At 38.5% G+C, this 16666-nt stretch overlaps 1 protein-coding gene across 4 annotated transcripts in view; it reads left to right on the top strand.

The window, feature by feature from the left end:
- The window catches only part of golga1 (golgin A1), a 57045-nt gene that overhangs the window by 23574 nt on the left and 16805 nt on the right, over nucleotides 1–16666 (top strand). For all 4 annotated transcript variants that reach the window (XM_072565821.1, XM_072565822.1, XM_072565823.1 and 1 more), the window contains 9 exons: nucleotides 100–211; nucleotides 2262–2387; nucleotides 2619–2714; nucleotides 4147–4242; nucleotides 4384–4536; nucleotides 8011–8106; nucleotides 9727–9816; nucleotides 13539–13641; nucleotides 15284–15444. In XM_072565821.1, coding sequence (XP_072421922.1) covers nucleotides 100–211; nucleotides 2262–2387; nucleotides 2619–2714; nucleotides 4147–4242; nucleotides 4384–4536; nucleotides 8011–8106; nucleotides 9727–9816; nucleotides 13539–13641; nucleotides 15284–15444 — 1033 coding nt within the window. The remainder of the gene's footprint in view (nucleotides 1–99; nucleotides 212–2261; nucleotides 2388–2618; nucleotides 2715–4146; nucleotides 4243–4383; nucleotides 4537–8010; nucleotides 8107–9726; nucleotides 9817–13538; nucleotides 13642–15283; nucleotides 15445–16666) is intronic.

Here is a 16666-nt window from a genome sequence, read left to right as displayed (position 1 = left end):
AGCCAAACAATGTTGCAAAATAATTGTCAGAATTGTTAACAGATTATGTTTGCTGTGTTGTTTTCTTTTAAATCCTGTTAAATTTTGTTTAATGTGCAGAGAAGAATTTGAGACTACAAAAAGAACTGCAGAAGAGAAAATAACAGAGTTAGAATGCAGAACACAGGAATTACAGGATGTGATTCAGAGACTGTCAGCTGATTTACAGAAGGTACAAATGTTTAGAGTTTCATTCAGTAATCATTGGTGTTATGGACCAGGCTAGAATCCATCAATATATTTTAAGAAAGGAGCCTAGACCCTGACTTTTTCTTATTTTAAGGGAAGATATGCAGAGGATATTCTAGGTATGATGCAGCTGGTCAAACCATTCAGTTTTAAGCAAAACAGAATTTATTTAAATGCTGCAGTTGAAACACGTACAAAAGCAAATGGAATTTAGAATAACTTAACTATTCAAAAACTTATTGATTCAAAACAGCAACTTAACTAAGGAGTTGTTCTTCAATTCCTGCAATATCCCATAAACATACCCCTTAGCAAAACGTAAATTCAAACACAGATTCTTACAGGCAGAAGTGATTTCAGAGAGGAAAGTCAGCCAGGGGATCATCTGCTGAAGCATGGAAGCGTTTTGCACTGTAACAGCTTCTGCGACAGCTGCCAGCAGCTTCTCTGCTATAACTAAACCAAGCTAGAAAAAACCCTGAACTGAGAACTGGCCACTCCCCTGCCATTGTTAAAGTAGACATTTCCAGACATTTTGGCACTTCTGCCTTTCCGACCCCTTGGAAAACCAAAGGACAAAACAACCGTGTTAAAGTGACAGCATCATCACGTTGGTAATCCACTTCTTTGTTCAGCCTGATAGTCATTTTAATTTGAAGAAAATTCATGTTGAAATTTGCTCCCATGTGGATTTCTGAATCTGTTTATTTCTTCGTAACTAGAACCATGGAAAGTGCAAGGTTATAATTTAGCATGTTTAGATGCTATGACCAATGACTTTTGCCTTTGGTAATGTAATGTAGGTTTGTACTTTATTAGTATTTGAGATTTTAGGTTTGAAAATGAGGGAAAAGTGGATTTTGGTTTTCAGTTCTGTGAATTTTGTGTGTTACAATTTTCTTTTTATAAAGATCAGATAGTAATTTTGAGCAGTGAACTAAAGATAGCTTTCCTAAGAAAGCACGTGATTTAAGTTAGATGCATTCTTCACTTAGTTAGTTGCTGAATGTTTGTTTACTAATTTGAGTTTTTATGATACAGGAACAGTTTCAGAGGCCAATAGTATTTTAAACTCCAGAAGAAAAGTCAACCCAGTAGAAGGGAGGTTCTCTTTAATTTAGAAGTCTCCAAGCTGTGAGAATTAGGAAAAAGCCCCAAGTTGTCAAAATTGGAAAGAGGTAACTGGGCACTTTAGAGGTAGAAAGTGGTCTCCTGGCCATCAGAATTGAATAGAAATGTTGCATTGCTGAAACAGCTTAAGGAGGACTGGAAAGAGTCATTTGAAAAGATAATTAAAGTGAAGATAGGATACTTCATTGGGACTGAGTGACCACATAGAATGTTGCTGGGAAAAGGATTGAATCTATTTGCTGTTTATGTTGATATCTTTCTCAATTGTCTTGGGTGTGCGTATTTAGCTTTTTTTTGCCTTAATGTAATAAACTTGTACTTCTCTATTCAAAGAACTTTGGCAACCTAGTCTGAATAAACTCAGTAACTGACAATTACAGGGACCAAACCTTAAAAGTAAAACATGATCTACCAAGTCAGTTTTCACTTTGAGATCTGACTTGTCCAGTATTATCATCAGCTGGGGTCATAACAGTTATAATGAAAAAACATGTTGTTACTACAAGTTTTACTTAATTTTCATAGTTCAGTCCATCAAACAAGTATGTATTATAATCCACTAGAAAATAATGATTTACATGGGCCATCTCAGGAAGTAAATATTGTGCTGCAGTTAGTATAAACCATATTGTTAAAATACTGTGAAAACAAATCAAAACAGTTAATGCTAGAGATGGATCATATTGAACTCCAGAAATGCTTTGTGATGCATCAGTTAATTGCATGATGACTACTACCTGTCTGTGGTAAACAAGTTTCATCATTCTCATTGCTTTTAGATATAGTGAACCTTGCAGCTTATTGTGATTCGCACATGTTAGCGAGTTCGCGTTTTTAGTTATTGAAAGCTCTCATTAGTTGCCTTGATTTCTCACTGTATCCATGTTGTTCTTTTGAAATAGGCATCTGCAGTGACAGAAGAGAAGGGAAAGTTTATAGAGCATCTGCAAGCAAAATTATTTTCCCTAGAAAAACGGTTAGAGGGAAATTATTCAGAGGATGAACATATTCAGGAGCTGCTTGAAGAGGTATTAACAGAATGAAAAATGCCTATATTATGCCATACAATAAATGTTTTTTTTAAGAGGTTTTCTGTTGTTTGATTATCTCTTGAAACAAATTATTATGCATTTGAGTACTACAGCATTTTTCTCTCATAGCGTGAATCATTTTACTCTGTCTTTATTGAATATATATCATATAATTAAAGTTGAATTTAAATCATAATTATGTTGCTAACAAGTTATTGTGTTGTGCAGAAATCCTGTCTGGAACGGCAACTGGAAGAAACAAAGCATCAGTTGTTGGAAACTAAGACTAGCTACACTGTGACTATTAGTACTCTCAAAACACAGGTATGCGCTTTCCACTGGTGGAACGTTTAAGTATATAAAGTAATTATTTTCAACAATTCATTCAACCAAATACTGATCGTGTCAACACGTAAGTTGACCTCAGAATACTTTCAGAACCTTTTAACCTGGCATGAAAATCTTTTGTTCTCTCTCTTCTGTTTAACTGTATGTCAAGTATAAAAGGGAATCACTGGCATAGATGTGAGTGTTTTGCATTTTAAAATGTTATTGACATCCAACACAAAGCATTAGCTTGTGTTAAATTCTTGCGCATCTTCCTAACACAACTTATATCTGTGTTTGATTCCTTGCACCCAGTTATGGTGTGAAAACTTGAAGCTGACGACTGTCTAACATATAAGGAACGGCTGAGGATCCTGGGATTGTATTCATTGGAGTTTAGAAGATTAAGGGGAGACTTAATAGAGACGTAAAAGATAATACATGGCTTGGAAAGGGTGGATGCTAGGAAATTGTTTCTGTTAGGTGAGGAGACTAGGACCCGTGGACACAGCCTTAGAATTAGAGGGGGTAAATTCAGAACAGAAATGAGGAGACATTTCTTCAGCCAGAGAGTGGTGGGCCTGTGGAATTCATTGCCGCAGAGTGCAGTGGAGGCCGGGACACTAGATGTCTTCAAGGCAGAGATTGATTCTTGTTGTCTCGGGGAATTAAGGGCTACGGGGAGAATGCGGGTAAGTGGAGTTGAAGTGCCCATCAGCCATGATTGAATGGCGGAGTGGACTCGATGGGCCGAATGGCCTTACTTCCGCTCCTATATCTTATGGTCTTATGAATATAACATCTCGTGACTGAAAAGTGGGGCAGACTTGTATGCAGAACACATGCAAAAACATGATTTTTGGGAATGGAAAGATGGGTTTGACATCTGTGTCAGGTTGGCTGACATGCCATGTTTTAGAATATGTTCACATTTTTGCCTTTTTAACTTTATTTTGCTGATTTGTTTTAGCTAGCCAAAATAAATGATAAGGTTGTAGAAGTCCAGATTTTGATGAAGCAAAAAGATGACAAGGCTCAAGCTTTGAAAAACAGGAATGTTAGTCAGGTGCCTAGGTATTTCTAATCAACCTGTTTAGAGATGTTGTTATTACACACCTCTGGAGCAGGTGGGACTTGAACCCAGGTTTCCTGGCTCAGAAGTAAAGATATTACCTAAGTTATTGCCAACATATGACTGTAGTCCAATTACTTGGCCACTTGCCAATAATTTGTGGAATTCCTTTAAGTTTTAACGTGGCCTGAAAATCTTTTTTTTATTCTCTCATGGCTGATTGAGAAAACACATAACACCTGAATGAATGAATGAATTGTAACTATTCTCATTGATTTGGTCTTTCCTTAATGTTGGAATTCTCAAAGAAAATCAGCTACTGTTCCACCTAGTTCTAATATTCTGCTTACTTTGCAGATCAATGAGTTGGAGGGACAATTAAATTTGACCAAGGAAAAGCTAGTGCAGAAAGAAAGTGATATGAATGAAAAAGAAGTTCAATTAAAAAAGCTGGTAAGAAAATTTAAATGAATTCATTATGAATTCCAAAAATAAAATCAACTTTTTAAAAGAAAAGTTTCAGATTTCATCTCGGTAATTGTATTTGTAGTAAGTCTAATTGAGATTTTGACGATGAGAATTACTTTTTCATAGCAAGAAGAAAGTGATGCTGAAAACAATAGATTGCAGCATCAAATTGCTGTTTTAAAACATCAGCACACAGAAAGGACTAACCGAGTAGATGCACAAATTGCTGCTCTTGAAACTGCCCGTGAATTTGACAAAACAGCTTCACAGCACAAGATAGTAAGTAATATACTGCCAGTATGATTTTTTTTCGAAATGAAGATCTAAATTTTATGTTTATTTCTGTTTTTATTCAGAGGCATTTGTTTCCTACTTCAAAGGATTAAATATGTAGATACCTGCTTCTAATCCTTCGAGGCCATTAATTAGAGTTATGCAACAATTACTTACTGGCAGTCTCCCTTCACATGGTGAAGTGGCAGTACCATTCAATCCTTGTTTCCAGCTTGCCAGAATGGAGGAAATCAGGAATTGGGTTGGGGGGGAGGAGATAAATAGAATAGTGAAATCCATCGCCTTCCACACAGTGGTCAAGATTTAGTTCTCCTGTTCCTAAATATGGGTTGGGCATGTTCAGTGATGATTGACCCCACCAAACAGAAACTCGCTGGATTGAGCTCCATTCAGCTTGTGAAAAGCTGGGCATGCTGCCACAGCCCAGCTCCACAAGGGGGGAGCAGAAAGTGAGGGAGAATTATGGTTGTGGGAGATTCAGTAGTGAGATGTACACACAGGTATTTCTGTAGACACAGGCATGATTCCAATGTGTTGCCTCCCTGAGGCCAGGATAAAGGATGTTGCATGGCACCATGAAGGAGGAGGAAGTTTAACATTGGAACGAGACATGGATAGAAAGAGGGATGAGGTACTGTAGCAAAAAGTTAGGGAGCTAGGTAGCAGGTTAAGAAGCAGCATCTCAAAGATTCTGAATTACTCCAAGTGCCATGTGAGAGTAAGTATAGGAATAGGAAAATCGAACAGATGAATGCATCACTAAAGATGCAGAACAAAGGGATTTAGATTTCCTGGATCACTGGGTCCACTTCTGGGGAAGGTGAGAGCTTATACAATTCCGATGGGTTGTACACGAACTATAATTGGAAGGTTTGCTGAGGCAGTTGGTGGGCATTTAAACTAATTTGGCAAGGATGTGACCCAGCAGGCAGTGATGCACAGACAATTATAGAAGAACCATGTCCGTCTATATGGCAGTGAAAGGTAAGCTGAGAGAGAGCATGGCAAGGCTGATGCCATTTATTTTAATGCAAAGAAGCTTGCAAGTAAGGCAGATGAGTTGATGGATGTAGATTAATGCATGCATATGTGATATCATTGCTTTCACCAAGACATGGTTGAAAGGAGCACAGTTCAATATTCTGGTGTATAGAATCTTTATAAGAGATGGCGTAATGTGAAAGGGGAGGTTGTGTTGCAATATTGATTAAGTCAGTTACTGCAGTAAGGAGGGATGGTATGTTAAAAGATTTCTCAAATGAGACTGAAATGGCTGCAGGAATGCCAATGCTGGACACATGCGTCTTCTAAGCAAGAGAGACCGTTTACTTCAAAAGATGAAGTTTGGTGCCAGAACCTCAGAAATGGCTTGGCATGGGTACGAAGTGAGGTTAACGCGAGGTCAGGTCCCATGACACTCAAGTGTTTGAGTGGGTGAGGCGGTCCTGAATAAATGTGGATCACCTGAAAGCTGAACGTAGGGCAGGTTGTTAACCTGGGCTGATCAGGGGACCCTTCTGAGGAATGATCCCTCATCATCCCGAAACATTAACTCTGATTTCTCTGTATAGATGCCGCCAGACCTGCTGAGCTTTTCCAACAGTTTGTTTTGTTTCCAATCAGGCAGCCCTGGCGAACAGATATGAGCGCGTGTAGATTGCTCCTGTAAATAAAGGATGTCTTGGTAACGTGATACTGGCCTATGAGCTCTCTTACTTAAGTCAGGCCACATAGGACGCCATTGCTGTCTCGAGTCCACATACCAGCAGTAACTACAATAGCTTGCCAGCTGAGATCCTGAAGAACTTTATAGCCATTTGGCCAAGGCTCAGCTTTGCTGTGCAGTTTTGCTGTGGGCTGACCTAGGATTCCCCTGCTCCAAATATGCCCTGCGTGAAGCTCCGCAATTGCTTACAATCAAGTGATGTTTCCCAAGCTTTTGAGAAAGTGGATGAGAGTAAAGTGGTTGATGTAGTTTATATGGATTTCAGTAAAACGTTTGATAAGGTTTCCCATGGTAGGGTATTGCAGAAAACACAGAGGCATGGGATGAAGGGTGATTTGGTGGTTTGGATCAGAAATTGGCTGGCTGAAAGAAGACAGGGTTGTGGTTGATGGGAAATGTTCATCTTGGAGTTGACTTACCAGTGGTGTACCACAAGGATCTGTTTTGGGGCCACTGTTGTTTGTCATTTTTATGAATGACCTGGATGAGGGCGCAGAAGGATGGGTTAGTAAATTTACAGATGATAGTAAGGTTGGTGGAGTTGTGGGTAGTGCCAAAGGATGTTGCAGGTTACAGAGGGCCATAGAGAAGCTGTAGAGTTGAGCTGAGAGGTGGCAAATGGAGTTTCATGCGGAAAAGTGTGAGGTAATTCACTTTGGAAGGGGCAACAGGAATACAGAGTGCTGGGCAAATGGTAAGATTCTTAGTAGTGTAGATGAGCAGAGAGATCTTGTCGTCCATTTTACATAGATCCCTGAAAGTTGCCTCTCAGGTTGATAAGGTTGATAAGAAGGTATACGGTGTGTTAGCTTTTATTGGTAGAGGAATTGAGTTTTGGAGCCACAAGGTCATGTTGCAGCTGTACAAAACTCTGGTGTGGCCGCACTTGGAATATTGTATACAATTGTGATCACCGCATTATAGGAAGGATGTGGAAGCTTTGGAAAGGGTTCAGAGGCAGCTTCCTAGGATGTTGTCGAGAGTGTGGTGCTAGAAAAGCACAGCAGGACAGGCAGCATCTGAGGAGCAAGAGAATCGACATTTCGGGCATAAGCCCTTCATCAGGAATTGGGATGCCTGCAACGTCAATTCTCTTGCTCCTCGGATGCTGCCTCACCTGCTGTGCTTTTCCAGCAACACAGTCTCGACTCTGACCTCCAGCATCTGCAGTCCTCGCTTTCTCCTTATTTTACTAGGAGGTTATCTTATGAGGAAAGGCTGAGGAACCTGAGGCTGTTTTTGTTAGAGAGAAGAGAATTAAGAAGTGACTTAGTAGAAATATACAAGATAATCAGAGGGTTAGATAGGGTGGACAGTGAGAGTCTTTTTCCTCAAGATAGTGATGGCTAGCACGAGGGGACGTAGGGGACGTAGCTTTAAATTGAGGGATGATAGATATTGAACAGATAGGCAGTGAGTTCTATATTCCCACCATCCTCTAGGTGAAAGTATTTTTCCTCACATCTCCTCTAAACCTACTACCCCTTTCCTTAAATCTATCCCCCATGCTCATTTATTTCTTCATCAAGGGGAAATATTTCTTCTTGTTTACTCTTATCTATGCCCGTCATCTCCATCATGTTCCCTCTCAAACTCCTCTGCTCTCAGGAAAACAAAGCTCTTACACTAATTGAAATGGAACGTATTATGTTCCCCAGCATGGTGAACATGACAAGATATAATTTGCAATTATCAGTTTGCATATACATCCATTTGTGTTTACTTGTGCATAGAGCCAATTCCAAAAGAAAAATGAAGAACTAAGTGACAGGCTTAATGATACAGAAAACACGTTGAGGAAAGTTGAGTGTGAACTGGAAAGATCAAAGGTTAGTGCTGCTTTCTAAAATTACAATCAAGAATCGTTTTTTTAAAGTAATATTTTTAATGATTTTTTTTCATTCCATATAATGTCACTACTGTTCCAGGCTGAGAAGGCAGATCAGACTTGTTTCACAACCCTTAATGATCATGTTGGGTGACCAGTTGCTAGAACATTTCGAAAACATCCCCATTTCAAAATATAATCTTTATTTTTTAATTTGCTAAGCTAATTGCTGTATCAACTTCCTTTGTTACTTCCTTTCTACATGGAATTGATACTTTGTATGACACTTTTTTCTATTACATTAACTTATGCTAAATATCTGTAGGATTATAGTAATTGGATGTTTGAAGAGCATATTAACTAGTTAGCAACCTATTACAATCGTGATTCAAACTCCATTTTAGTGTCTATTGAATAGTCTTAACAGGTATAAAAGGTTCTGTAATGTACGAAAATCATAAAATTAAGACTGTTCTAGTTAGAACGATTAAAAATATTTATGCTTTTTCATGATTTGTAATTTCAACATATGATATTCTTCTAAAAATTAAGCATAGTTTGTAATTAGTGTCTCCTTTATTTGACTTCTCCCTCATGGTTTCTATAGCTGGGAAAATGAGAAGCTTGCATAGCTGACCTTTGTAGCTTGTGGAAAGAATGTAATTGGAATACATTGTAAAACAACATTCTGCTGTTGTGAAGCACTTACTAAAGCTATCAACAAATAGTGACCCTATCTGGTGCAGAAAGCAAACATCAAATTAAGAAACCTGCAAAATCTTTTATTATTAATTAAACTAGCATTTTGAAAACAGCAGTATTTCACAACAAAAACAGAATCGCTGAAAAGTCTCAGCAGGTCTCGCAGAAAGTAGAGCTAAAGTTTCGCATCTAGTGACCATTCTTCAAATACTTCACAATAATTTTATTAACAAAATAATTTTATAAGGATACTGCAATATTAGATGTAGCTCTAATTGGGAAATATCCAGTATGATGAACATGCATCAAAATTGTTTTTTGTAAAATGAATATTTTTACTAATATTAAATATAACTATCTTGTCAACACTTCACTATTCCAGCACATATCCTGAAGCTTAGCTTGATATTACCTCAAAATATCTAACTTAGGTCATCAACAAGCCTTTTAACTAAAAATTCATTTTTATCAAGTAGGATTAACATGTGGTATTTTGTTATTGATTGGAAGTATTCAAACTATCTGAGATGCTGAGCACTGCTGATTTCATTGGCTATCAAACATTTAAACAATGAAGTGAGTTGAGCAGATTTGTGTGCTTCTCTTTGATCCAAAGTTCCAACTGCCTAAAGAGATACAACAGTATTTAAGTAAACAATATTTTTGCTAGTGTTTAAAACTGGCGCACGATATGAGTACATCCGTCACTTCCTCACACCACAACTTGAATAGTTGCATTAACCTTGCAATTAATCACAGCAATGTTATTAGCTTGCTCTTCATACATAATAGCTAAGTTAATTTACTCCCCATAATTTAATAACACTGTTAATTTAATGTGCAATTTAAATCTGATCATTGTGAAGTTTTAATTGCGTAATTATACTTAAAAAAAAATCAAATGTTTGTTTGAATGCAGGAAGAATTAAACAGCAGAGAAACTATAAGCATTGAAATTGCCAAAGCATTAGAAGAGACCAGGAAGCAGAGGGAAGAATTGCAGCATAAGGTTTGTTCCAATTAATGATAAAGCTGCAGCATTTAGTATAAAATGGTAATTAAACATCTGTGGATTTCTTTCTTATTGTCATACTAGCTAGTTTTCCTTAATTTCTAAAGACAATCAGGACAAAGCTCAGTTTCCACAGAGTGAATCAGTGATGCTGTAGATTTAGGAATCTGCACTTTCTGAGGCTTGATTGTTTTAGTGGTAGAAGTATTCATCTGCTAGTGTGGCAATCACGAAATGCTGATGCCTAATTAAAGAATCTGTGCAATTGGTGGAGCAAATTTAATATATAAATATCAACACTGTAGGCTCTGCAAAAAGAAGTTGTGAACTTTCTGAATTTTATTTCACAATTTATTTGTGATTTTTTAAAAAAAAGTTATTTATCTTTGTTTTATTTGGTAATCATCCTTTTTAATCCAGTCACAAATCACAGAACTTTATAGCACCAAAGAAGCCATTTGGCCCTTTGTTCCTGTGGTAGTTCAGTCACGCTTAGACTCATCTCTGTTTTATTTATTCAGGACCCAAAGTTCCTCATCTCCAAATCTCTTTGGAAGTTATTTATGCATTCAGCGTCCAGTATGTTTCCTGGTCGGACCTTTCAGGTTCCGAATAAATCTGAGTGAAAAAACTTCTGCCATTCTCTCATTTAGATCCTTTGCCAATTATTTTAAATCTGTGATATCTGACTATTGATTCACATTGCTTAGATTGTATCTTCTTTACCCCCTTCTATCAAAACTTCTGACTTTAAAACTTCAATTGGGTCATGTCTTAATCTTCTCTGATCAAAGGAGAGTTGTCCTAACGTTTCCAACTTGTGCTCATAACTGAAGTCCTTCAGCTCTATTAACATCCTGGCAAACACCATCCTTGCAAAGATTTTAAATTTTCCTAAATGCAGTTCCTAAAATTGTCCAAGTACAGAAGTGTTTTTAAAAATCACTGTTGTTTAGGTCCTATATTAACTTTATATTGGCACACTATTACAAGTTTAGTCAGTTATAGATGAAGAAAAATAAATAATATATTGCTGCACATTTGATTTACTTTGTTTGTGACTGGTATTTCACTTCTTAAATTTGAATGAAACACTCAAAATTCAAGATAACCTGGTAATATTTTTGGGAGATGAAAATGTGTTGCTGGAAAAGCGCAGCAGGTCAGGCAATATCCAAGGAGCAGGAGAATCGACGTTACGGGCATGAGCCCTTCTTCAGGAATGAGGAAAGTGTGCCAAGCAGGCTAAGGTAAAAGGTAGGGAGGAGGGACTTGGGGGAGGGACGTTGGAAATGTGATAGGTGGAAGGAGGTTAAGGTGAGGGTGATAGGCCGGAGTGGGGGTGGGGGCGGAGAGGTCAGGAAGAAGATTGCAGGTTAGAAAGATGGTGCTGAGTTCGAGGGTTGGGACTGAGACAAGGTGGGGGGAGGGGAAATGAGGAAACTGGAGAAATCTGAGTTCATCCCTTGCAGTTGGAGGATTCCTAGGCGGAAAATGAGGTGCTTTTCCTCCAGCCGTCGTGTTGCTATGGTCTGGCGATGGAGGAGTCCAAGGACCTGCATGTCCTTGGTGGAGTGGGAAGGGGAGTTGAAGTGTTGAGCCACGGGGTGGTTGGGTTGGTTGGTCCGGGTGTCCCAGAGGTGTTCTCTGAAACGTTCCGCAAGTAGGCGGCCTGTCTCCCCAATATAGAGGAGGCCACATCGGGTGCAGCGGATGCAGTAAATGATGCGTGTAGAGGTGCAGGTGAATTTGTGGCGGATATGGAAAGATCCGTTGGGGCATTGGAGGGAAGTAAGGGGGGAGGTGTGGGCGCAAGTTTTGCATTTCTTGCGGTTGCAGGAGAAGGTGCCGGGAGTGGAGTTTGGGTTGGTGGGGGGTGTGGACCTGACGAGGGAGTCACGGAGGGAGTGGTCTTTTCGGAATGCTGATAGGGGAGGAGAGGGAAATATATCCCTGGTGGTGGGGTCCGTTTGGAGGTGGCGGAAATGACGACGGATGATACGCTGTATATGGAGGTTGGTGGGGTGGTAGGTGAGGACCAGTGGGGTTCTGTCCTGGTAGCGGTTGGAGGGGCGGGGCTCAAGGGCGGAGGAGCGGGAAGTGGAGGAGATGTGGTGGAGAGCATCGTCGATCATGTCTGGGGGGAAATTGCGGTCTTTGAAGAAGGAGGCCATCTGGGTTGTTCGGTATTGGAACTGGTCCTCCTGGGAGCACATGCGGCAGAGACGAAGGAATTGGGAATATTTTTGCGAGAAACAATAAAGCTATTTTGTTGAAAGGGTTTGTTGGAAAATTTCAGGTAAAGTACTGATCAGTTTGAAATTCCTGGAGATGAGACAAATCTGTTTGAAAGTTCAAGGAAGACTTTCACTTTTGTTGCACTCCCATAATGCTGAGAAGTTCCAAGAAATGAAACACAAGAGTATAGAGTCATAGAGATGTATAGCATGGAAATGGAAGTTCGGTCCAACTCATCCACACTGACCAGATATCCTAACCTAGTCTAGTCACATTTGCCAGCACGTGGCCCATATCGCTCTAAACCCTTCCTATTCATATACCCATCCAGATACCCTTTAAATGTTGCAATTGTACCAGCCTCCACCACTTCCTCTGGCAGTTCATTCCATGCATGTATCACCCTCTGTGTGAAAAAGTTGCCCCTTTGGTCTCTTTTATATCTTTCTCCTCTCACCATAAACCCATGCTGTCTAGTTCTGGACTCCCCCAGCCCAGGAAAAAGACCTTGTTATTTATCCTATCCATGCCCTTCATGATTTTATAAACCTCTATAAGATCACCCCTCAGCCTCCAACGCTCCAGGGAAAACAACTTATTCAGCCTTTCCCTATAGCTGAAATCCTCAACACTGGCAACATTCTTGTAATTTTTTTCTGAACCCTTTCAAGTTTTACAACGTCCTTCCAAGAGGAAGGAGTTGAGAATTGCACGCAATATTCCAAAAGTGGCCTAACCCATGTCCTGTACAGCCGCAACATGACCTCCCAATACCCAATGCTCTGACCAATAAAGGAAAGCATACCAAATGCCTCCATCACTATCCTCACTACCTGCGATTCTACTTTCAAGCAACTATGAACCTGCACTCCAAGGTCTCTGTTCAGCAACACTCCCTTTATGTGTAAGTTCTGCTCAGATTTGCTTTTCCAAAATGCAGCACCTCACATTTTTCTGAATTAAACTCCATCTGCCACTCAGCCCATTGGCCCATCTGATCAAGATCCCATTGTACTCTGAGTTAACCCTCTTCGCTGTCCACTACACCTCCAATTTTGGTGTCATCTGCAAACTTACTAACTAAACCTCCAATGTTTACATTCAAATCAATGATATAAGTATGTAAAGTTATTTTAAAAACTGAGCCCATATTATGAGTTATGGTCTTTATTATTCAAATGACAAAGTATTGGGTGAACGTATGTCTACATTAATGCTATAATGTTGATGAGGATGAGAGTACGAGAGAGAGAGAGAGAGAGATGATAGACATGATAGTGCAGCAGTCATTTTACTAGTATTCCAAGGCCTAGATGAGTGCTCTGGGGAGTAGGGATCGAATCCCACCATGGCATTTGATGAAACTCAACTTCAGTTAAGTCTAGAATTGAAAACTGATCTCATTAATTTGACCACAAGAGCTATATTTTGTTTATGATTACTTTGTTGCCTTCCTTTATGTATTTGTTTTGCAATGACAGGTTTTACAATTGACACAAATGCTGGATGAAAAAAATACTTCAGACTTGCAGAAAGATAAAGAGTTAATAAAAATGCAAGAAGATTTCAAGAAACTTGAGCAAGGTTTGAAAAATGTGATTTATTTAAGATCAAACAACTTTTAAGGGAAAAGCTGTCAGAAAGAAAAGATGATTTAAAATGTATAAGTATTGTTCTGCAGTTGCAGCTTAAATTATGGGAACAAGCTCAGTTTGAATTTTTGGGTTTGATTATGGAAAACGTGAATGTGGTGATTTCACTTGAACAAGAGAAAATATATCAGTGAAATAAATCAGAATGGATAATGTCAGTGCATGTATCACAAATTTTAAAATATTTGTTTGATTGTAGACTTTTAGCCTTATTCTCAAGATTGAGCTAAATCAAATACTGCTGAAAATGTTCATAATAAAATTTTCTTGTTGAGTTTTTGATTATTTTGAGACTTGTCACTTCTATTTTACTTTGCTCATTTTTGGCTTTGTGTTGTGAGTTAAAGTTGAATTTTGAACAGCATCTTATTTTTAAAAAAGCAAAAGACTGATGTTTGCTGTTGGGAACTGTTCTGGGAAGATTATGCAGGTTAAGTTCAGAGATTGGCAGCTGATTAGATGTTGATTTGGTGTATTAAGGGAGGAATTATGCTGGTCATCTAACCACAGGGAATGTTGAAAAAGAAAAAAAAACAAAGCGTGAACTAGTTCTGAGTGATTTTTGGGCAGGGGGCAGTTTTTGTTTCGGGAGCTGCTGGACTGGGCTGGGTTTTTGTTTTTTTTTTCTCTCTCCTGTTATTCTCCTGTTATATCGACTTGTTGAAAATTCTGAGAAAAGAAACCCAGTCTGTAGAAAATAAGTTTTAAAAGATCTCGAGAGAAACTGTTTGCGTTTACTAGTGGCTTCAGATTTCAAGTAAGATATGCAGTCCTACATGTCCATAATACAACCAATCATCTAAGGAATTCATGCAGTCCTGGTATTCATCATTGAAACGCTATTAAACTGACAAATTATGACCCTTTCTTAATTTATTCTTTATGTGTGTCTATTTGTCAGTATATTCAAAGAAGATTGGGTTTAAACTGTAGATATTAATTATATTGCCTTGTAATTCATTTATGCTCTGCTAAAGTTTCATTACTAATAATGAAATATTAAGTTTGTTTAAGCTATAAACTTAGTGTCCAAGATCAGTTGTTTGTAAAGTTTCATTAGGAGCAGTTGAGCAGTTTTGAGGGTCATTGAATGTTTATAAGCTACTGTGTTGCAGATCCAGTAATAGTGAAACCGATTTGGCTTGGCTTGCTATTCCTGTGCCTTGACAATTAGACCTAGACGTTTGGAAGAAGTTCTTCGAAAACTTCAGGTGCTTTCCATAAAATGTAACAAAAACACATTGAGATTTTCCCTGATTGGTCTTGTGCACCCTCTACTAGCTAATTACATAACAGCAAAACCTTAGGCCAGTTACCTTGTGAATTGGTTATGGAAATGTAAGACATAGTTTATTACAAAATAAAAATTATTCATTGTAGATTAGATACTTTGCTTTTCATAGAAAACTAGTGTACATTTTTTATATTTGTGTATACAGTAAAAAGAAATACAATATAATACGTGAGAGACAAATCTTCATGTGTTTTGCATCCGTAGTGTTTTGTATGATGAATGAGAAATGCTTAACTTGTGGAAGGGATATGTTAATGAATCTATTTTAACATACCTCTAGACCATGAAGGTGTGATATCACAGATGAATCAGCTACAAATAGAAAGTGAAAATTTTAAAAGTTCAACAGCAGAAAGAGAAGGGATAGTTCAGAACCAGTTGAGTGATCTCAAGTTGCAGTTGATCGAGAGACAAGAACATCTGGAAGCCAGTGAGCGGAAGGTATGTTAGCTGTCTCAGCCATGTGTATGATTTAAACACGCTAATTTCTGTACAGAATGTTACTGCAAGTTGCTGGATGTTCTATACTTGTAAGTACAAATCGTGGTGGTACGGTAGCTCAGTACTGCTGCCTCACAGTGCCAGGGACCCGGGTTTGGGTCAGGGTGGCAGACCCTTTTGGAGGGTCAGTGTGGACATGCTGGGCTGAAGGGCCTGTTTCCACACTGTAGGGATTCTGTTTTTAAAAATCTAATTTTATTTATTATTGATCTTCTGTGACATCATCTTTTATTGCTTCTGGATCAATATATTTAACCATCTTGTGAAAAGGAAGAACATGTTAAAAGTTAACTATTTTTCCTTCGTTTTACTGCCAAGAAGTGATCTTGCAGATATGGAACATTTCTGTGGTCCTAACTATGTATATCTGTTAGTAAAAAGTATATTAATAATCTCAACCAGAACAAACTATTACCTTGTATATGTGGTTAACTGGGACACTATCAGATGATAACTGCCAATAACACTAAAATCCAGTTCTGAAGAAGGGTCATTGGATTCGAAACATTAATTCTGTTTTCACTCCACACTTGCTGCCAGACCTGCTGAGTTTCTCCTGCCACTTCTAGTTTTGTTTGTTCCGACAATTGACATGTCACTTTTCAATTAACAAATTAATGTGGTGGCTGACCCTAACAGTGGCATTGTAGTCACCAAAGGTTTCTTGGTCCTTCAGGAAATGTGTGCTCAATTTTCAGTTTCCTTGGAATGGAGGGAAACTCAAATTCCTTGAAGGTCATCAGGTATCAATAAGTAACACAGACTGCAGCACTCACCTGGCATATCTTCTATTTCAAGAAGTCTGTGCTGTAATGCAATCCATTTATGAGTTTCAATAGTTCCAACGTATCCTTCATCTGGAATCTGTTTGATTTATCCTGTGCCCAGTCTTTTCACCTACATTCACAATTATGGGCAGCAGCTAGAATGGCCGAGAGGGGCTTTCTGTTATCTATGACCTACACCTCTAAAACTAAATGAGATGTTTCCAAGGGAGCAGTGTGGAACTCTCTTATTTTAAGTGAAATAGAAAATCCACGATCTTGTATAACAAAATTACTGGAGTTTGTGTCTTTGATAATGGGTCAGTTACTGTTTGGTGAGTTTTTAAAACTTGATATTTTTGAATTTCTTTTCCTAACTGTTTCCACCTCCTTATTTC

The sequence above is a fragment of the Chiloscyllium punctatum genome, chromosome 49, assembly GCF_047496795.1.
Source record: "Chiloscyllium punctatum isolate Juve2018m chromosome 49, sChiPun1.3, whole genome shotgun sequence".
NCBI lineage: Eukaryota > Metazoa > Chordata > Chondrichthyes > Orectolobiformes > Hemiscylliidae > Chiloscyllium > Chiloscyllium punctatum.
This window is presented reverse-complemented; position numbering and strand designations above follow the sequence as displayed.